The sequence below is a fragment of the Blennius ocellaris genome, assembly GCF_963422515.1.
Source record: "Blennius ocellaris genome assembly, chromosome: 5".
NCBI lineage: Eukaryota > Metazoa > Chordata > Actinopteri > Blenniiformes > Blenniidae > Blennius > Blennius ocellaris.
Window position 1 is genome coordinate 12,850,210 of NC_137654.1, and position 23,273 is coordinate 12,873,482.

Sequence of the window (23,273 nt, forward strand, 5' to 3'; positions counted from 1 at the left end):
TGTTCCCTGTCTACATATAATTAGAGGAAACTAAAAAAATAAATATTTATGGAAGGTATGATGCATTTCTAAAGCTATCAGACTATATGAACCAAGCTATTAAGCTAATAGACAATGCGTCATAAATTACTCCTAAGTAGGTTGTTTAGTCTGAAGGAGTTCAGGGACTTGCTGTGCTGACACCGTTTGCAGCATGTTATGAAAGCTGTCTGCAGGTTGACTCCTGAATCCTGTTACAAAAGTACCTTCACCTTGCCGGGGCGGCACTCTCCTCCTTTCTTTCATGCATGAAGCGCCCCCTGGTGGTAAAACATACGCAGAACAGCAGATTATACAATTTCAAAGAGGTACAGACCCGACTTGATTGTGATTTTGAATGTGACCGATTATCGTTGAAGACACGTTATTTAAAGCAGAAAACATAGATCATAAACTCACCACTATTGAACTACCTGGACATTTAAAAATATCTATAGATGCTCAAATGGATTTCTTCAAGAGACCGTACATGTATTGATCGCTGTGATAGATATGCTTATATTATATTATATGCGTATGCTTAGATTAGATACATGAGATTTGATAAGAGGTAAGAAAGACATCATGTCAGCAAAAGTAGGAGTGGGATGAGATAGTTGTGGAGTAACATGGAGGAAAATATAAGCTGCTTTTTCAGGGCTGCTTTCATCATTTGAGTGGAAGTGGGGGAGGATTCTGTGTTGCCTGTTGGTTCATATTGACAGCTCTCCTCATGAGACACATTGATCAGCAGCATTCTCACTCTGAAAGGCCAAGCGGAAACACAGCACAGTGGAAATTTCCATGAACATGATAGACATAGACTGCCAGTCCTCCTGTTTATATGTGGCATTGTCCATGACTGATCTTTTTTGTTGTTTGTTTGTCCTTTTTTTTTCATCCTCTCTTCTTCCACCAATGTCATCTGTTTCCTTCATGATGTTCATAATCTATGTAGCTACTGTGGATTATACACTGCTCAAACCCGAGGTGTCTTCAAAAACTGAGGAGCAGAAAATAAACTGCTTATGCAGCTGTATCAGCACGCATTTGTGCATGAATGACTGGTATCCGATATCTGCTGCAGCACAATGACAGAAGAGACAGGTGCCATTGCAAAACCCACTCATCCACAGGGACAACATGCATATGACCCTTTTGAGACCTTGATAATTCAATGAAATGAGACTTTCAGGGTTCTGTTGGAGAGCAAGAAAGCCAAAATACAGTTTTTGTTTTTGTCATGGTTCATGGTGTGTTTGTGCATGTCTCACTCCATCTCTTGTTTCAGGCTCCTTAGTTTCCCCTCATGTCTGATTGCTGTTCACCGCCCAGATGTCTCTCACCTGTGCCCGAGTGTGATAAGCTGCATCTGCATGCTTTTAGTAAATAAGGAACTTTTCTTGTGTGCTCAGGTTGGGCGTTCCTCTATTTTTCTATGTGAGAGCTCCTGTTTGCCGTGTCTATTAAGTCTGTCTTTGCCCTCATGTCCTGCAGCTTTCATGTTTTTGTAGTCTTCTCCCTCGAGCTGCAGCTTCCCTGTGCCTTGACCTTTACCTATGTGCAGGATTTTTGAGTTTTTTTGGACTTTTAGTTTCTGTTTGTTTAAATAAAGGAGTTTTTCATTCCACAGAAGTGTCTGGCATCCATTGAGTCCACTTAACCCCACACAGACCGTAGCAGAACGAACCCCCCACTTGTGGACTCAGCCGGCACTGTTGTGGAACTTTCTGGCACCATGGACCCAGCTGACCCAGTGTTGTTCGCCCAGGGAGTTGTGCTCGGGCAACATCATGGGGTCATCACTGAGCAATCTGACTTCCGTGGTCACTCGGCTGGAGGGAAGGATAGATAAGCTTGGTGTTCTGCCAGCTTCCGCTGCTTCCTCCTCTCCTGTGGTTTCCCTGAGTGCCAGCTCCGGTGGGGTCAGTTTTCCGGGGGCCCCCAGCCCCCCCGCAAGCAGCTCCCCTGCAGCCACCCCTCATCCAGCTGGTCTGCTTCTCGACTGGTCCAGGGAGGCCCAGCATGATGTCGGCCTGCCTCACACACAAATTCAAAAGTCGTTAAAATTAGGGACTGCCTATATTGACATTTATTTATTTGAAATTGTATAATCATAAAATAGTCTTTGATATAGCCTCGGGATGGTAACTATACAGAATTTAAAAAATCCTTGATTTCACATTTGATGGCTGGTAAATGGATTTCACTTATTAGCTAACTTCCATTATTTTTTCTATAGTCCCAAGCTGCCGTCAAGTTGATACATTCCAATGGAAGATGCTTGACCTCCACCCTGTGGTTCAGTGTCTTTAACAGGATAAAAAAGATGGAACCACCAGCGCTGCAGATAGATGGTACTCTGCCCTAGCAATTGAGTCAGTCATGCAAACTTGGTTCAAATACAGAAGAAAATATGAAGTGCTGGTCCACCCACTGCAGGTGTGTGTACTGTATGTCTGCGTGAGGTGGTCTACGTGTGTGTATATCCATGTACTGTATGTGCACACATTCATGAGAGCTTGATATCCTTTTTGGCATTTTGTGTTTGTGTTAATCACTTGGAAAGAGTTGTTCAACATTTACTGTCTGAAAAGTGTCGCATAAATAAAGATGGGTTGATTGAACATGACTCCATTTAAAAAAATCTTTTCCACTGCATTAAACTGAAAATGTCAATATATGAATGCTCCATGAAAGATTTTGGACACAACAACAGAAACAAAACAGTCGGTAAAAGCTGAGATTGTGGCTGCATGAGATCAATATTGGAACAGAAGTTGATTTGTCCCCACTCTGACCGCTCAATGTTGCTGAAACAAATAAACTACGAAAGGAAAAACAGAAGTTTGACGCTTTACTCTGTAATGACACAATATGCACACTAGATGACGCTATTAATCATGTAGTACGGCTGTAAACGCTTATTTGTAAAGCAGGGTACGTCAAATATGTACTCAGATGCAACTGCTGTTACATTGCATGGACTGTAATCAATTGTACTGTTGTTAAAATTACTTTCAAAATAACTTAATTTCACTGCATTGTCAATACCTGGAATTTATTTTTAGAATATCCATAAACTAGACCAGATAACAGGTCACCAATTAGTATCAAAAACATGTTTTTAACCTGTGTGACGACACCAGAGTACCTGAAGAAACCGAAACAGAAATGCAGATCAAAAGTTTAAATACCTTCTCAAATTATGGATGGTTTATTATTTAAAGTTGTTAAGGTGGTGTAACTTTAATTAGAAATTTGAAAAAGTATGTGAGGATTTATAATGTATTTCTTCAATCTTTGGATTTAAACATGTCATGTGTATATGCTAGGGAAACAATACAAAAACTACTGTGTCGTCAGAATTTCATTTTTCAGGATTGTGATGCTTGATATCACAGTGAAACTCAGAAATAACATCTCAGCTACTTTTACAAACTATTAATTAGGTCTCCGCTTGAAGCTCTCACTGCCTCCTGCTCTGAGCATTAGTTTGGAGGTTTAACTGCATATTTCCAAAAAGTTCCACAATAACAGCGAACGATGAGTTAAAATGTGTGTTCAGGTTCAATGTCCTGATTGTGTGCCCACTGGCTGACAGATGATTCTGACCGGGGCACTCATTACTGTTCACGGGTGCATCTGTGCTATAATGACTCAAAATGTCATTATAGCACAAAACTTTGAACCTGAACTCTGTGTGTGTGTGTGTGTGTGTGTGTGTGTGTGTGTGTGTGTGTGTGTGTGTGTGTGTGTGTGTGTGTGTGTGTGTGTGTGTGAGTGTGTGTGTGTGAGTGTGTGTGTGTGTGTGTGTGTGTGTGTGTGTGTGTGTGTGTGTGTGTGTGTGTGTGTGTGTGTGTATCTCAGCATCAGTGTCATCCATTGTTTCAAGGTCTATGCTTACTCTCGTCTTTCTTTCCTCGCGAAAGCGTGTGTGTGTGTGTGTGTGTGTGTGTGTGTGTGTGTGTGTGTGTGTGTGTGTGTGTGTGTGTGTGTGTGTGTGTGTGTGTGTGTGTGCGTGCGTGCGTCAGAAGGGAATTTACATGATGACTCAGTGGCTCATTTCTCAGCTCTGCCATATGCTGCTCTATGTAAAAGCAGACTCTCGTTGAGAGGCCTTATGGTGAACTTAACCAAAGCAATAAACAGACAAAGCTCCCATTTATCAGTTTCTCTCTCAAAAAGAAAAGTACTCACTTCATCTCACCACACAATTCATCCATACGCTTTCAAGCTACAAGATATTCCCCTTTCACTATTTGTGGAGCTCCATGTCCTTGTGTACTCTCACCTACTCCCACTGTTAACAGCACCGCGTCCACTGGGAGTCACAAGGTAACGCTGCAGGTGGATCACGCTGCTTTGGTCTCTATTACATTACACTAAGGCACAGCACTGCTGTCCTGCCCTTGTGTCCTTCCCAACATCTTTTGTTTCAAGGTTTGGTGCATGGCATGCTGCACCAAAGAGAGTTTGATGATTGGTTGAATGTTACAATTTTTCATGTGAATATATTACTCCAAGTATATCACACTCGTATGAACTGAACCTGTCCAGTTAAGAAGCAACGCTAATTGTGAATCAACTTCACCTGTTGTGTAAATGAGACAGACAACATGTGGAAATCCTGTAAAGGAGTGGTTCTGCAGGTGGTGACCACAACAGGGTGAAGGCAACAAGGCAGCAGCAGGACCACTACCTCCTCCTTTGTGGAAGAAGGAACAGGAGGCGCACCGCAAGAGCCCTGCAAAATGACCTCCAGCGGGCCACTCATGGGCATGTTTCTGCTCAAACTGTGAGAAGCAGGCTTCACCAGGGTGCTATGAAGCCCCACGTCCACAAGTGGGGCCTGTTCATACCCTCCTGCATGACTGGTTTGGTGGTGGGTCAGTAATGGTGTGGGGGGGCATTTCTTTGGGTGACCCACAGCCCTCCATGTGCTCGCCAGAGGTACCCTGACTGCCATTGGGTACCGGGGATGAGATCCTCAGACCCATTGTGAGAACAGATGCTGGTGCAATGGAACCTGGGTTCCTTCTGATGCAGGACAATGCCAGGCCTCATGTGGCTGAAGTGTGTCAACAGTTCTTCCATGATATTCCATGCTATAGGTATTGATGCTATGGAGTGGCCTGCCTGTTCCTCAGACCTGAACCCAATTGAGCACATCTGGGACATCATGTCTCATTTCATCCACCAACCACACGTTGCACCACAGACTGTCCAGGAGTTGACTGATGCTTTGCTAAAAGTCCGGGAGGCCGTCCCTCGGGAGAACATCCGCCTTGGTTACAGCGCATATCATTTTGTTGAAGCACGTGGGTTCCCAGATGATCCCACCTGTTTTGAAGAATTACAAAAAATACAATTACCATAATCAAACCTTTCCAGTCCTGCCATCAGTACGACTTCCCGTACACACTCTCTGCTGCAGGCGAGGCTGGGAAAGTGCCCAAACAGAATGCTGACAACCACCAAATTGTTCCCGTCACACATTAAAGTAATTAACTGCATTCAGAGGTTGACAGAGGTGGTGTATCACTTGCGTGAGGCATAGTTTTAGAAAAATAAATAAAAAGTCACCAGTTTTGTGCAAAGTGCTACACATTCTGTGTGCATGAGGAAAATAAATTCAACTTAAAGAGTTCTAAATGAGCTTCATATTTACAGGGTTTTTGGATTCATGTCTTTCATGACTTCTCTGAGGCAACAAAATGCTTCCAAGATGAAAGAATATGGATCAAAGCAAGAATAGGAGTGTTTTGCAGTGTGCAAAATCATTCATCATCATTCCAGCAACCAACAGTGTGAGCTCAGTAACGTGAATGACATTCCTGGTCACCATCTCGCCTTATTTGCTTTTACTTTGAACTCTGGCAGATGAGTGAAAAGGTTGAGCCAGAAACCAGGACTTTCTCTGGCTCAGCTTCATTGAAACACAACATGTGTAGTGCAAAAAGTAAACAAAGGCTAAAACCATTTATCGACATGTTGACTTTTTTAGAGAGGGGAATGTGTTAAGTCTGTCCTTCAACCAGATCGTAAGATGAGTTTCAGATGTGTTGCTTTCATTCAACAGAATAAATACCTCTTCTTTGTTAACTTTGTTAAGTGTTAAATGTTAACTTCAGAGGAGGAAGTTCATCACAGAGATTACCATCTCTCGCATGCATTTGTTCCCAAACAAGATTATGGAGAGAAACGTTTGAACATTTTGTGGATTATTAAATCATTTCAGAAAATCTTTTTTTTTTTGTCCCGCTTAAGGCATTAACTGCAAATTAGATTTTACACACTGATGGATATTTGCACATCACAGCTTTTAGTCAGGGTTTGGAGTTTTAAACAGCTGCAGATTTACTGTCATTCACCAAACTTTATCGGAGCAACACATAATGTGTATTTTTAATTATTAATCGTTCAACTGGACACCCATTTCACAGCCAGCAATTTAGCAATTTAACTAACATCATTAAATCTTCTAAAATACCTATTTCAAGAAGTGAAATTGTTTGAATTAAGTAATACTCAATTGAGCAGCTTTTGAATCGACTGAGGAAGTGATCCAGCTATGAAGTGTTTAATTGCCATCCATCCATCTTTCATATGGCTTTATCTATTTCACTGGAAGTTTGGGTCATATTCAAACCTATGGGCAATTACAGTAGTCTCAAATGTATGTTTTTAGAGGAAATCGGAGCGCCTGGTTAAAGTCCACACTAAAAGAGATTCTAACCCAAGACATATTGCTATGAGGAGAAAGTCACTACACTGCTCCATGTAAACCTTCATTTAGCATTCTCAGTTCTAAAACTCACTCGTCACAGGAGAACAAGTCTGGACCACGGAATGTGTGGGAAGCTCAACAACTTTCACACGTGTTGGAAATGTTGAAACCCTTTATATTGTAAGCCGTGGTTCTAAAAACTGGACATGTTAATGCTCTGCTGTTACGATGAATTTATTTTTCTTCAGTGAACAATGTGATTGACGCTGATTCCCACATGTAACCTCTTTGGATTGCAGCTTGCATCAGCTGATTTGGGGATGAGGTTGTTGTTGGTTATATACATAGAAGAGGACACAATATTTTGTCCATTTGAGAAGGTCTACTCATCCGACTGGTGTTTGTTTGTTAATTTGTGGAGACATTTTATCCAGCGTGAGGTTATTTCAGTGCACTTTGGTCAGGCAGGCGTCCAAATCGGTAGTTCCCGCTGAGATCTTGACTGCCTGGAATAAGGGATCCAGCCAGATGGTCAGTGATAAGGCCGTCGGCGGAGGGGACGACTCCACTGCTTTAACGATGACGTCAGTGAGCCTGGAAATAACATCTCGAGGGCTGTTTTCGCCGACCTCAATTCAAAGCACATTGGTACAATTTCTTTTAAAAGGTTATTGATTCCACTTGTAAAAACTATACATATAGTACATCAGGCCTGCCTGTAGTACCTCTCTTTTCAGGCATAAACAAAACACACAAGACACATTTGGTCATAATTTACATTCATTTCCAGATTCCTAAAATCTATTGCCCTGGAGATATTAGATGTATTCAGTTATTTATTGGATCCTCTTAAATGTATTGTTTTCGACAAGCATATCAAAATGTGGAAATATTGCCTTTGTTTGTAAGGACAATATTTCACCAGAAGGAGTCAGTGTCAGCAAAAGAATTATATATGTACAGCCATTAGGGTGTGTCCTCTCATTACTGTTGCTGCTTGTTGGAGCTGACCAATTAATGGCCACCATATTGGATGAGGAGTCTGCTCGCCTCTGCATTCACACGGTCACACATTTTGGTTTGTTGTAAATGCCAGGCATGTATTGGATGCTTTCATATATTAAAATGTGACTTGCTGTTCTGAAATACTACATCAACAGCATAATAGCGCTTGATATTTTAGCTATTCAGGTTACAGCACAGCTCTTTACCGCTTTTTCTTCACGTCAATCAAAGTGGCGTAGCTCAACTTTTGCATCTGGCTTTGGGAGTCACAGTCACATCAGAATGACTTCTTAACTGTATGGAAATAAAGTAGCATGCCGTTTGAGATTAATAGAATAAATATGATATGAACACACAGATAAATAAAATCATAAACTGAAAAATGATCAGGACGTAGGAAATTTAGACAGAAACAATCTCTCCTTTGTACTGTATTAGCTGTATTTTTTTTTTTATTAAAACCAAAAAAATCACCAGTAAATTCAGCTATTTTATCTTTTGAAAGAAGCCACTGTTTTCATGCACAGGTATGAAATAAAATCAAACTTGAGTGAGATGTAGTTCAACAAATGACTTTATGTGATAGGCAGGCTAAACAGTAAATTTAAGAATCTCATACATGACCTATGTACCAATGGTGGTTTTTCTATAAATCCTTTGTATATTTTAGAACCATTTTCTGTTTTTTGACCTCTGAGCTACTGTAATATGTAACTTTCCCCAGTGTGAAATAAAATGAAAATGTTTGATCCAATCTTAAGCAACATAAAGAACACATTTTTGGGGGTTATTTTTAAATATTGACAGTAAATCTTGAAGGCTGTTCTTCATCGAATGACAGATTGAAAAGATGAATTGATTTACTATAACATCGCATTGTAATCAATATACTGTATCCTGATGTCTGCATACTGTCGGACATGTGCCTTTGAACCAAGTACATGTACTGTATGTAACCATTTCTATTCAGTAAGCATCAAGGAACAGGAAACAGTGCTGCTCTTATGTACATACTCAAATAAAATGTTTTCTTGTGGTATTTTCATTACAAAATAGTTTCATTGTGTATCAAAATGATTAGATTTGGCCAAGTGAAAACTACTTAATGAGTCCCTTTCGGTGCCATCGACCTGACCTGTTTGTGTGGTACAGGTACAGGCAAATAAAGTGTGGACTCCCTGGAAGGAGACAAATGGCTCGGACTATCTCCCCTCTTCCTGCATCTTGACTTGGAGCATAAAACTGCTGATGAAGCTCTGCGCCGACCATCAGTCATTCAATCAGCCATTCACAGCTGACCAATGGGGTTTCCCTGCCTCAACCTTGTGCTCTAAGTGGAGTGGAGTGCTGGCACGTTGCTCATTTTAATCTCCTTAAGTATTTGCACCCGCTGTACCATCAATGAGCCGGTCTGTCAAAGTGATCGATTCCTCTGTTGCAGGTTTCCTGATTGGCCGGGACCTGCTGCCGGAGCAACAAACTTTACTCTGGCCAAGAGACAAAATGTTGAGCTTAACAATTCATCATCCACATCATGATAGCAGATTAAAAAGAGATGGTATGGACTGTTGGCACTGCAGTCTGACAGATGTTTCCAAAGTTTTCTGTTTGTTGTTGCTTTGGCATTTTGTGGTCAGTAAACACTCATAAGGACCTGGCGATGTTCCATGTCTGTGGTTTAAAGCAGTGTGAAACCAAATGCGAAGATTACATTGATAATGCAATCACACTGATCAGAGTTCCCCATTCCGGGTGTAGATTATGGAGTCAAATCAGAAGTACTATGAACACTTTTGTTTCCACAGAGCCAATGTCAGAAATAACTCCACACAATTCATACAGACAACCTTCATCCTGACCACAATTAATCCAAAAACCAATCTCTGCTTTCTCTTGTCAGTGATGAAGGCTCCAGGCCGCCTCGTCAGAATACATTCATTAGCTGTTAGATTGCCTGTTAATGTATTTTACTGAAGTGTTGCTGTTAACACAAATAGCTCATAAGATGGTTCCTGATCAATATAAGAGGGCACGAGGATTTAAACTTGCGGGGTACCCAAAAGTGCTAAAACTAAAAGGCTGGCACTAATTTTCAACTACTGAGTGATAATAAATGTAATTGTTCAGTTAGTGGGTTATTTAATTGATTGTCATTGGTTGAATTGCTTTCTTTTTTGTCAGTTTGTTTCCAATGATACATATTCCCAAATATCCTCACAGTGAACTCAATGGCATAATTAGTATTGTCCTTTACTTCCTTTTCAAGTTATTTTCAGGCTTGAATTTCATTTATTTTTTAATGTAACATAGTGATAAGAGGCAACTTTATAAAATGATGGACATTCTTTAAATCCAATGGGGACAAACAGAGTGTAGGAGCAGGAGTGTATCACTGCCACTGATGTTCTGTCGCTGCTGTTTATTCCTACCAAACAAAAACATGTTTATCTATAAGAAAATAGCCCGATTTGAAAATTATTTACACTGTTTGCTGTTGCTTAAATTAACTTATTTCAGGTCTCAGTTTTTCGATTCGTACGAGATAGAAACAGCGGCGAAGGTCCTGCATTTGTGATGATTCGAAGGAAACCTTGTTTTTTTTTCTTTTAAACGCTTGAGTGGCAGAGCTTTGTTCTTGTACATTTAGGTCCTCTCCTGAAACTCTTTAGAGCTTACATATAGGGATTAAGGGAAGTAAATAAAGTCTTACACAACTCACTTAATGAACATTAGCCTGCAGTATTCCGTGTCTCAAAACTAAATCCGGGTTTAAGCCACTTTTTGAGGTCCTCTGAGGTTGACTGGAGCCTCGGGCGCTTGACTCCTGACTGCACAGACCCTTTGAGCTTGAATGTTGCTGAATCACTGTCCCTGCAATTATTTAGGAGATGTGGACATGTTACTGACATGTTGCTGGAGATTAATTCCAGGGAAATGACAGAAAGGTACTGCGGAAAGTGTGTTACGCTGTGTGTATGAGGTTATTTTTGGACATTTTCAATGTTTTCTTTGAGTGCTTTCACAGTATTTGATTATGTTTCCAAGTACAGATTGCACTCGACACGGTGTTCAGGAAAAATAGACTCTCTGGATGTTTCAAATGTGAACAAGCTGACTCTATTTTCTTTCCCTATTAGCCCTGGACTATCAAGAAATATGAGAAAGAAAAATAAACTATTATTGGTTAATAGCATTATCGGTGAAATTCAAGCCAGAAAAAAACATGAAACTAATCTCAGCGAATAATGGTTTCTTTCTTTAGCCTTAGCTGCCGAGGAGCCAGCAGCTTTTGTCTCTGTCCTCTGTGCTGACAGAGATACTGCACAGCATACATGCAGCGCTGAAGTTAGCTGGCAGGGTTTATTCATCTCTATAAACTCAGGCCTCAGAGGGAGATACTTGGCACTGGAACAGAGAGTGGACCTTTTCCCAGCGGCTTGGCGTGCAAGACGCTGTTTGCAGACTGTTCACTTAGAGACTTTTTTTGTGTTATTGTTGGATGAATTTAAAGTATTTTCCCCATACTTTGGTTTTCTTCATTTTTTTTTTTTTTTTTAACTTTGTCTCAGCTGTTTTTAGTTTATCTGTAAATATGTTACAGTGTGGGTGTTTCTGCTGTTAAATGTGACATAAGCTTCCAAGATGCTAAAGAAAATAATACACATGTCCATATTTCAATAGTAATTATGCTTCTGTTTAACCAAATTATTGGGTAGTCATTGTAAATACTTAAAGATATTTCTATTACTCACAAATCAACAACTTATTCAGTCACAAATGCTTGAATTCGATAAGCAACCCTGACAATGTATACATATGCATACATATACAGTATTTCCTTGTGTATTCTGTCATTGACATTAACTTATTATTGCATTTAGGAAACAAAAACCCAAGAACATATGTGACTATTATTACCAAATATGATCAATTCCGATCTATTCAGATCTCAATCAGCAGCTTTTCTTGATAAGATTTACAAAAAAATATAAACATTATTACATCTTGAAATAGTGCATGTTGCAGCAAATTTTTAAAGCTAAATCTTGATTTTTACAGTATGTGAGTACAGTGGGTTGTGGGAGTGTTTCTTATGTGTAATTATTCTGAATATTTGTATCTACAGTATGTTAAATGTGAGTTATCTTGTCTTTCCATGTTAGAACCGGTAGAGGTTACTGTCAAATGGGCTGCCATGTCGACCAGGCCTGCCTGGTCTCTTTTGTGCTCAAAACAATCCCAAACAAACTACTTGAAGAGATTCCCGTTCCAGTCTGTCTTGTCCCTTTCTTTCTGTTCTGTCCTGCTGTAATCGACATAGTGTCTGTATCCTAACCATGTATTCACCACTCCAACTTTTCCTGTGGTCTGGTGTCACTTCCTATTAATTCCCTCATGTTTGTAGTCTCACTTCATTCACTACCTTATCAAGCTTTTTCAATCTGGACTATCTCTTTGTCCCAATAATTCAGTCCAGTCCTCCTGACCTCCACGGAAAGAAAAGTGGCAATTGGTTGTCTGGATTGTCGAAAGAAATTACATCAGCTATTTCCCATAATTTACCTTGTGCGTGTAAGTGTAATGGAGTGGATGCTGTAAGAGAGACACTGCGGAACAGTCACAAAGGACAGTAAAAGACCGAGCCTGAGTATGTTTAGAACTACAAATCATGTCTGACTATCAGTCAAGGCAGGCTGGGGTGTGGTGGATTCAGTTGGCGGTAGGTTAATGCATATGTGATTTATTTACAGTCCTGAGGTGGAGGGATGAAAACTTCTTGCTCTGACGACAGCCAAGAAAGAATGCAAGGACATGAAACTTGTTGTCGGGGTAAAGCCCACAGCAGGATACTAGATTAGAGGCGTAAGACCAGTTCCTGCTGTATCAGAACATGTCTCCATTAACACCAGAAAAGATTACTACAGTTACAAAAGAATGACTTTTCTTTCGTCACTAAAGTGGCAGCTCTGATTCATGCGATCCCGTCACACCTGTATCTCATCTCCACCTTGTTCCCAAGTGTGTGTGTATATATAGTCTCAATTTCCTCCTTCATATAAAATAACCCTGATTCTTGAGTCACACCTGTATTTACTTCTCTATGTGTGGAAATAGTACTCACCTTGTCGTATTACAGGTCTGGATATAGTATCTGTTGCCCCGCTGGCCTTCCATTGTTCATTTGGTAATCTTTGATTGCTGCCTTACCATGTGCTGCTTAGTGGTGGGGTTGTTAGCTGCTTCATAATCAGTAGGACCCGACTTTTAGTCTGGATTGGGAACCATACTGTGCAGTTTGTATGTTCTCCCAGTGCTTTTGTAGGGAGGCCCAAAAACATACATTTGAGGTGATTGTGACTCTGAATAGCTGTGTGTGTGTGTGTGTGTGTGTGTGTGTGTGTGTGTGTGTGTGTGTGTGTGTGTGTGTGTGTGTGTGTGTGTGTGTGTGTGTGTGTGTGTGTGTGTGTGTGTGTGTGTGTGTGTGTGTGTGTGTCCAGGTTATGTCACTCATTCTATGGCTCTGAAATAAAACAGAAGATGGATGGATGAATGATTCTTCATAAACACTGGCAATAATAAAGGATTTTGTAACAGACATTATTGTTGATTATAGACTCATGGTTCAAAACACAATCCTTGTGATTATTATCCACAAGACACAAAAAGTCTTGTGGACAATAATCCTAACAACAATAACTATTATTTATTTGTTTGTTTGCTTGTTTATTTATTTATTTTTATCTGTTTTAGTGTTCCAGCCAAAAAACAGTCTTTCTATTTTATGCACACCTTCAGCCAACAGGCATTAATGTTCAGACCAGTGAAAACTCTGATCTGAATAAACACGAGAAACCAGCAGGTGCGTAACACTATGCGGCGTCATTGAGCACGTGATGCGTCGGTGCATTCGGCCCCGACGCTTATGCGCGTCCCCGCGTCTCTTGAACGCTCCAACGTCTCTCGCGAACGCGTACGCACGCCTTCGCTCCCCTCCAATGCTCGTCCCCGAGCCGGTGGCCTCACACTCTGTATCACAATGAAATCTGGATCACGAGATACAGAACAGTTATTTTGTTTTGTTCAAGCACAAATGGTGACAACAGGCGTTCATGCAGAAAACAGACATTACTCCTTGGCTTTTAGAAGTCGTTGCAGCGTCCCCTTTCGGATGATACAGGACCCGCGGATCTACAGCCACACTCATTTAAAGTATTAAAAAAAATGACTTCACCACTTTTAATCAAAATCACGGCACTAATACAGAAAGAACAATTGTTTCCAGTTAAGTCACTCCAACTCATTTTATATTATGATCATTACTGGTATCCACTGATGTAGATCTGGTTTGGAAGTGTACAGATGTTGCTGGACAATATTTGGGAATGGTATGTGGTTTTGGATCATAACTTAGGCTTTTGATAACTTTATGTTTATCATAATAGTTGTATTATTTCTTCATGTTTTCATTTGAAAATGTGATGAAATTGAATGAAATACACGAACATGTAAAAAAAAATTAGTCAGGACTTATTTTGTTTGGTAGAAATTCTAATAACAGTAGAATTCATATCACAGTGTATGGGCCTCCCAATAACTCCAGCAAGTGCTAGTTATTTTCTCATATTTGTTAATAACACATTTTATTGTCGGAGAGTCTCCATAAGAGGTAGACAATCTTTGAGGAGGTAAAGCCCACTTAGAGAATTTTATCACTAGAAATTCTAACCTATATGCATGTTTTTTTTTCCAGTTTGGGTTGTTAATTGAGATCATTTAAAGTCTTTAAGCAAAGAAATGTCCTTCAACAATCTATCCCAAAAAATGTTTTTAATATATTTGAATGGATGGTGTGTATATTTTGAACCATTGTTGTACTGTTTGTTTCTCGCACCATTATTTCCATTGATAAATATTTGATGATTGGATTCGATACAAATTAATTGCTTACATACCAAAACTGCAATCAGTGTGTTAATGATAGTTATGAATCTGTGTTTGCTGGTTGATTTGTCGAACTTTATAGGTCAGGGATGAGTACCCTAGTTTGGAGTATTTTTTATTATGACATATATCTTAATGTGGTAAATTCCTGAGATATCATTAAAAAAAAAGTTTACAGCTGTTCTATGGACACAGGGGAAGCTAAACTCAGATTTGAATAGATTCATCTTTGATAATCGCAATTTGATTTTGCTTCGTCTCTCAAGAGGACAGCCAATAGGAGGTCGCGGGGGGTTACCGCCCCTCTTAATTTATCTCCGCATTGCTTCCTTGGTTCTTAATCTTGCTGCTTCGACCTAATTTTTCTCACGGGACTCATTTACTTTGATGTAATCTAATCTAATCTCGCTTTCTCTCGCCTCTCACAAGTCTGTTTCCCCCCCGTGCCGTGGCCGCGGCCGTGCGCTCGCTCGCTCCCGTCATCACGTCAGGAGGAGGCAGCGCGGTGGTGCTGAAGCTGAGGAGGAGGAGGAGGATGATGGCGGTGATGGAGGAGCAGCGCTGAGTTTGCTCTCCTCTATTCCCTCCCCCCATTCAGTCATTTGAGATTAAAAACCGAAGACACCGTAGCGACACGCAGAAGCGACGACGCCGATCTGACCTGATCCCTTCCTCCACCTCCCTGCGAGATGGGGAACGAAGCGAGCATGGAGGGTGGCGGGCAGCCCGGGGAGCCGGGAGCCGCCGGGATGATGGGCTCGGTGATGCCCGGAGGACCGGCGACAGGACCGGGACCAGGACAGCACATGAAGCCGGTCAACGGAGCCGCGGCCGGAGGAGGGATGGGAGTCGGAGGCCCCGGGATGGGAATGACTAGGTATGAGCAATAGAGGAGATGTGTTACGGGTTAAAGGAGGCTGTGCATGCGTGCGTGTGTGTGTGTGTGTGTGTGTGTGTGTGTGTGTGTGTGTGTGTGTGTGTGTGTGTGTGTGTGTGTGTGTGTGTGTGTGTGTGTGTGTGTGTGTGTGTGTGTGTGTGTGTGGACAGCATCAGGGCAGATGTGGCTTGATGTAGATGCTACAGTCGTGGGATTAATTGAAGTGTTTCCTACTCCCGCGTGCAAGATTTTTACAAATTGTGTGTGTGTGTGTGTGAGTGTGTGTGTGTGAGAGAGAGAGGGAGAGAGAGAGAGAGAGAGAGTGAGAGAGAGAGAGAGAGAGAGAGAGAAAGAGAGGAAATGCTGAGATTAAATCCAAGAGAGGAGCTGTCCATGGTCCTGAAACGCTCCAAGGCGCACCGCTGATTTCAAAATGCTTCTGGTTCCCAGAATAGGTTTGACATTGCATGTAAAGGTAGAACTCAAAGCCACTCTGCTCTGACACATTCAGCTGTCACCGACAATGCTGTTTTGGTTTCGAATAAATTCTTTCCTTTAAAAAAAAAAAAAAAAAGAAACGTCTTCTCTCTGTGTCATGTACGGCTGCAAAAAGCCTTCAACATTGTGTACTACATCCGCTCAGCTCGGGTGTAGTGTGACGCGCGGCGCACGTCTTTGAAAAACATCTCTCTCTCTCTCTCTCTCTCTCTCTCACACACACACACACACACACACACACACACACACACACACACACACACACACACACACACACACACACACACACACACACACACACACACACACACACACACACACACACACACACACACACACACACACACACGATATTACACAGCTTTATCGCTCATCAAACATCACAGTGGTGCGTTTGTGTGCGTTTTTTCTGTTCGAGACGGGATGCAGCTGGTTACTCGATGCACCTTGTTTCCGCATGGGCGGTTGTGTGTGTGTGTGTGTGTGTGTGTATGTGCGTACGTACGTAAATGTGCGTCTGCGTGTGTTCCTACGTGAAGGGGCTTGCCTGGGTATGTAGGCGTTTGAATGGTGATGTGTAGTGCTGGTACTATCTACGATACTGACATTGAACGATCGTCAGACGACGCTCAAATTATATCATACCAAGTAAAAAAAACAAAACCAGTGAATGCAGATCAAAACAAATTCTTACATCTTCTGTCTCAATCCTCAAACGTGATCATCGAAACCTGTGGCACTTGTTTTTGCGTTATATTTGCAAAGCTGTCATGACATTGATCAGAGATTAAACACGTGCAACATTCATTGGACATCAAAACGTAGCTGGATCACCTGATGCCAAGGTTAAAGTAAATATGCATATCCATATTATAATCCATACTGTGATCAATATTAAATGTGTTCCACTACAATGTGTTGACCAGCTGAAAAAAAGGCTGTGAAATGGCTTTAGACAAAACAGCATAAACCCATGCTGCACGCTTCGTGTCCTAATTTAACTCAACACGACCTGACACACTTGGCTCGGCGAATGCAGGCTTGTCTTAGCCACAGTCCTGGAATCCCAATTTACTGCACCGGCACCATCCATCCAAGCCCTTTCTGCGGCCAAGTCGGTGCATGGAGACCTAATCACAGTGACGTTCAGTGGAAGTGATGCAGGAGCGGGGCTGCAGCTGGTCTCCACACACTGGTGTCTGCAGATGTGTGCAGGTTCTATTTAGGACACATCCTGGGTTTGATTCATGCCTCCATAGGAAAGGAGCGCAGAGCGCCGCACGCCTATCCATCATTATATAACACGGGGGGGAACCGGGAGAGCAGATGACAGCTTCTGCTCGCTTCAGATAAACGACAACACAGCCGAACATGCTCTGATGCATTATTGGCGCATTACTCTGGTTTGAGGGGGGGTTTTTGCCGTGATGAAGTCTTCTCCTTTGTTGTTTTTTCGTGTGTTTTTCCGCTGATTTGGACGCTCCGGCTTTCACTGCCTCCCGCCGGCATTTCAAATTCATTCCCGATTGAACGCGAGTTTTCTTTTACGTTTTGCAGCATGCAGCGCCTCACATTAAGTATTTATAAGGGCGTAATACACGGCCATGTGAACAGATTGAATCACGTGCAGAGCGTGTTTGCTCGCTCCCACCGCCCCCCTCTCACTGTGACACGCTTTCTCTCTTTCGCACACACACACACACACACACACACACACACACACACACACACACACACACACACACACACACACACACACACACACACACACACACACACACACACACACACACACACACACACGCACGCACACGCGCGCGCGCTGCTCTGCCTCACTGCCTGCTCCTATCACACTCTCCCTCTCCCAGTCTCTGCACACTTGCTTGCTTTGCGTCTATTTTCCCTTTTGTCTCTCCCACCATATCATTAACACACTTGCAGTGTTCATACCAAACATGGGATGCTGTCCTTTAAACCTCTTTCCATTACACCCCCATCATTTCTATCACTCCACTACATTTCTTCTATCATCCATCCATCCATCCATCCATCCATCCATCCATCCATCCATCTATCCATCCGTCCATCCGTCCATATACATAACTCTCTCTTACCCCTGCCCCTACCACCATCATTATTCAGAATCTTTGCAATGATATAATGACGTAGAACAATACCCAAAAAGATTACATAAATTGTTATTGGCAATAAATCCCCAATTGTATTCTCTCGCCAACATAGTGAGAACTCTAAATATTAGTTGCCCTCTGCATGTACATAAAAACTTAGTGAATTTAGTGTTTTTTTCCTGTCTCAGGATTTTTTGATCTATCTTTTTAAACTGGAGTGTATAGATGGTTCGTAGTCTATATCTTCTTTGCATGTCTCCATTCTATCCATCTGTGGTATTGTAGTATTTGGTGTTTTGAAATGTCAACTGAAACACGGTAAAGACAACAAGATAGGTTTTAGTTGTGTGGATGAATTTAAAAATATTTGTTCACATTACCTAAATTCATGTTTAAGGAAGAAAAAACCCACAATGCCTTGCATTTTGAACACATATTTTTGACTTCAATAATAGATATATTCAAGTGAAGATGCAAGCTTGAATTTTTATTGTTGAGATTCAAATAAGTTAAATTGACTTCTCCTTAGTTTTTTTTTTCTTAGTCACCGACTCAAACTAATCTTCATGTGATGATATAATGGTTTGATGTTTGTAATAATTGTAGGATAAAAAAAACCTGAGCTGCATGATAGCAAATAATAGACAACATCAGAATATAGTTACACAGACAAAGCAGGCAGATATGCACCATTAAACACAAAACTAATTACATTTTTATTGTGGAATGTATTTATGCCATTGTACACTTACAAATAAGCTGCACTTCAGCCTTTATATGAAAGTATCTCCCCTCCCTCCCTCCTTCCCTCCTTCCCTCCCTCCCTCCCTCCCTCCCTCTGTCACACTGTACGCCCCCTTTTCCACCAATAACTAGCAGCCTGTCAGTGGCTCTGCTCTTACAGTGAGATACAACACAGTGCCATATAGGCTGTGTGAGCACAGATAAGGAGTGAGAGTGAGAGGATACAAGGAGATAGAAAGGGAGTAAAAGAGAAGAAGGAGGTGAAAGGGGAGAGAGAAAAGAAGGAGGCAACAGAAGCCCTGCAGAGATAGATCAAGTGGAGCTGGCTGTACAAAGGGAGGGAAAAATAAAAGGGACATGGGAGTCAGGAAGGTAAGGCTAGGGACGAATCAGAAGTTTTTTTTTTTATCCAGGATCACAAACATTCAGATGCCATCGTGCACAGTCCTATCAGATGTGAAACCTGTCGGCTTTTTCTGACTTTATAACGACATAATAAAGTCATTGATTTCAGAATTTGGCTCTTATAGATTCTATCATTTTAGGTCCACCCAATGCAGCTCACATCAGCTCAAGTTCAATTTGCAGTGAATTTGACTTTTTGTGGGAAAACCCACACATAAGAACTTTACTCAGTATAAAAACTGTGCATGAAGCTCTGTAACGTACATTTTATGTAGCGAGGCAGACCGTCTGGCCACAATCAGCCTGCAGTAAACTGCGTTCATTCTCTGCAGAGAAGCAAAGCTATTTCCTTTCCTCCCCGTTATCATTACTGCAGCCTTGAGAGGACTTTGTCAGACAGGTGTCATTTTGGGGCTCTTGCTAAAGTGGAATGAGAAATACGTGCACACTTTGTAGGAGCACAGCTCCGGAGATTGCTTTCTCTCAGATATGGCACATCAGTCACCTGAGCTGCATCTGAACAAACTGAGAGAGTTGTCACAAATAGACCAATCTAATTTCAGAGTGCAATACAAGGAAGTGGTGAAACCAACGTCCGCCTTTCTCCTTGTCAATCAGGCCAACACAGAGGCAGACAATCAAAAACACAAAGGGAATCTAAAGTCAGTCATTCGCCAGATGTGCATGTCGTTAGACTGTGAGAACAAACTTCACATAGAAAGACTCTTACAGCATAACTGGTAATTTTCTCTTTGTGACGAACAACACCAACATTTATAGATGTGGTGTCCAGCAATGAGAGAACCGAAACCAGGAAAATGAAACAGCTAATATTGAAATGGAAAAACTAATCCAAGACCACATAATATTCTCAAAGGAGTTTTCCACAGTGCATTTGAAATAAAGTAAATCAGGGTTTATTAACTGTGAGCAACGAAAGGCTCAGTTTAAAGAAGCAGGAATTCACAGTGGGATTACATTTGAAATGCATCTGAGTATTAGAAAGAAGTTACAGTAAAAATGAGGTAAAGAAGAGGGGGAGGGGTGTGGAGTGTGCGGGTTGTCCAGATGGCAAAAGGAAAACGAGCGAGAGAGGAGAGCAAAGACAGAGAGAGAGAGAGAAAGAGAGAGAGCTCAGATCTACAGCACATATGGAGCCGACCATCCCCTTGCCATGGCGTCACGTGTTCCTTTTGCATCTGACTCAACTCTCAGCTCGAATGCGTGCATTTGGTGTGTGTGTGTGTGTGTGTGTGTGTGTGTGTGTGTGTGTGTGTGTGTGTGTGTGTGTGTGTGTGTGTGTGTGTGTGTGTGTGAGTGTTGTGTGTGTGTGTGTGTGTTTGTGTGTGCTATGCATGACTTCTTCACTGTTTAGTATATGCAATCAGTAACTGTGAAGAGCTGCTTGATGACTGGCAGTCATCACAATTCATTCCCTTTCCAGACTTATCGGGTCTTGTGTTGGTGAGAGAGAGAGACTTACTACTGTACAACTTTGTGTGAAAAAGGAGTCAGCTGCTGTACAGCACACTTGAGACCAATTTTCACATTGGAGCGAAGCATGCATGTGCATGAGTGTGTGTGTGTGTGTGTGTGTGTGTGTGTGTGTGTGTGTGTGTGTGTGTGTGTGTGTGTGTGTGTGTGTGTGTGTGTGCGTGTGTGTGTGTGTGTGTGTGTGTGTGTGTGTGTGTGTGTGTGTGTGTGTGTGTGTGTGTGTTTTGAAGTGTGACTTTGTTTTTTTCCACCTCGTGCAGACAAGTCTGTCATTGTGTGCAGTACAGCAGAGTTTCCTATTGAGGCTTTTTGCTGACAGTTCTGCTCAAACTGAAGTCTTTTTCTCTCATATCAGCAAAGGGAACAAATGTTGATATGATTCAGTGTGTGATCTGCTGAGTGGGCTGATCACAGGCTGTCCTTTTAGCCTTTTGTTGGTGGGGTTAGTAATTACTGAGAGTGAAGCTGAGGAGTCACAGGCCAATGTTTCATTCTCACTTTGTGGTCACAACAACGAGCATGGAGGCATTGTTAGAGGCATACTCTGAAACTTTTCTTCTTTGCTTGCAAAATGGAACAAAATATCACAATATACTGTAAATGAAGAAAACAACATATTTCAAAGAGTCAGTGCAGAGCTGCAAAGAAATCTATTGATTGCATGTGAACAGATCTGGGCTACTTTCAAAGTTATAATGATTGCACTGCAAACAGAAGTGTGTGTGTGTGTGTGTGTGTGTGTGTGTGTGTGTGTGTGTGTGTGTGTGTGTGTGTGTGTGTGTGTGTGTGTGTGTGTGTGTGTGTGTGTGTGTGTGTGTGCGTGTGCGCGTGTGTGTGTTACATCCACATAGCCCCTCGGTGGCTCCACCCGCCTTTGATCGTCTTCTAGCTGTACTGTAAGCGCAACGTTCCTGTAAAAAGTCATTTAGCAGTGACATTTCTTTCATGAACTCGCCTTTGGCTTATCGGAGCTTAAAAATCTGCCGCAAAAGAGGTTGATAAGAAATCAAAAAACGTTGGATCAAGTGTTGCAGCCCCCCCCCAACCCACCACCACCACCACCACCAATACCACCAATAACATAATAGTTCATAGTTTAACTTTACAATTATCATTTCTGCTCATCAAAAGGAAAGAATGCTTATGGTGGCAGAAGGCATCCCCCTGACACCAAGAGTCCTGCTGCTGATCACCCCTCTAAAGCTCTTTGGGCTCTAAATAAAAACAGTTCATGCAAGCACACCTGAAAACAAGAAACAGTTGAATTAGTCCTTTCACGTGTGTTTTATTGGGTGATTTCAAGCTTACAATAACAATCTCTCCAACCCCAAGGCAGCCTTCTAACTCCTCCCTGGTACTACATCATCATCATCATCATCATCATCATCATCATCATCATCATCATCATCATCATCATCATCATCATCATCATCATCATCATCATCATCATCAATGTAACCAAAGGTCCACCAAGTGCTGTCCCACCCCACCTTCGTCGCCCTCCATGATACAAACTTAATGCAAGGTGTGAACATACCGCAGAAAGACTTTGTCTTCATCTGTTTGTGGGTGTGAGCTCCTGAGGTGCGATCTTTGCAAATTCCACGTGTGTGAATGTGAGAGGGAGGCAGAAGGAGGCTCGCTATGTTTTTTCACGTCACGTTATCAGAAAGCTGTGTATGCAGGAGCCTCCAAATACTAAATGTGTTCGGGTGGCTGCATCTGGAGATAAGATGGCAATAAGCACAGTATCACAGCCCAAGACAGTATTAGTTTTCAGCAAATAGATGCTGTCGCGAGAGCTTATGAGTGAAACCCAGAAATAGATTGAACAGGAACAATAAGGCTATTGGAGCAGGGTGTGGGGGTGAAACCTGTGGAAACAGTGGTGGGTAATGGATTATCTGTGAGATTTTTTTTCTCTTTATTTTCTCACTAGAAGACCAAAAACAGAAGCAAATGTTTGTTTCCGGGAAAAGGTTGTGGCGACAATGGCTGCTTGTTATGAGCTTCTGCAAGCATTGTGTTTATTGCTCCGTTTTAACGGGGCGACTGTCGTCTGCGTTTTGTTGGCTGCACTGTGTTGCAGTGATAAAATCTCGCCTCACAGCGACACTGTCCTTGGTTTGATTCCAATGCCTTGTGGTATGTAAATATGTAGGTTGACCTTCTTTGTGTTTATATGTTTTCCCTGAATACCCTGTGACTTATGATTCTTCAAAGAGTTCCCTTCGAAAAATACCTTTGACTCACATGTAAAAGAATAAAATGAAGGAAAGAGGTGAGGTTGAACGCTTTGCTATGTGGACTTTGCATATTTTACCAGTTTGAAAGTGTTTTGTACCACATTTTAGAAACACTCGTGAGGAGGATTGTGATTTTGTGGCGAGGATTGTTTGAACCATTCTTCATCAGAGCCAAATGGTTAAAC

The 23,273-nt window shown here is 41.8% G+C and overlaps 1 protein-coding gene across 1 annotated transcript in view; it reads left to right on the plus strand.

The window, feature by feature from the left end:
• Positions 1-15,384: 15,384 nt before the first annotated feature.
• The window catches only part of bsna (bassoon presynaptic cytomatrix protein a), a gene marked incomplete at both ends in the record, with an annotated part of 136,329 nt that continues 128,440 nt past the window's right edge, over positions 15,385-23,273 (plus strand). The window contains one exon of the mRNA XM_080496391.1: positions 15,385-15,572. Within this exon, the coding sequence (XP_080352517.1) occupies positions 15,385-15,572 (188 nt within the window). The remainder of the gene's footprint in view (positions 15,573-23,273) is intronic.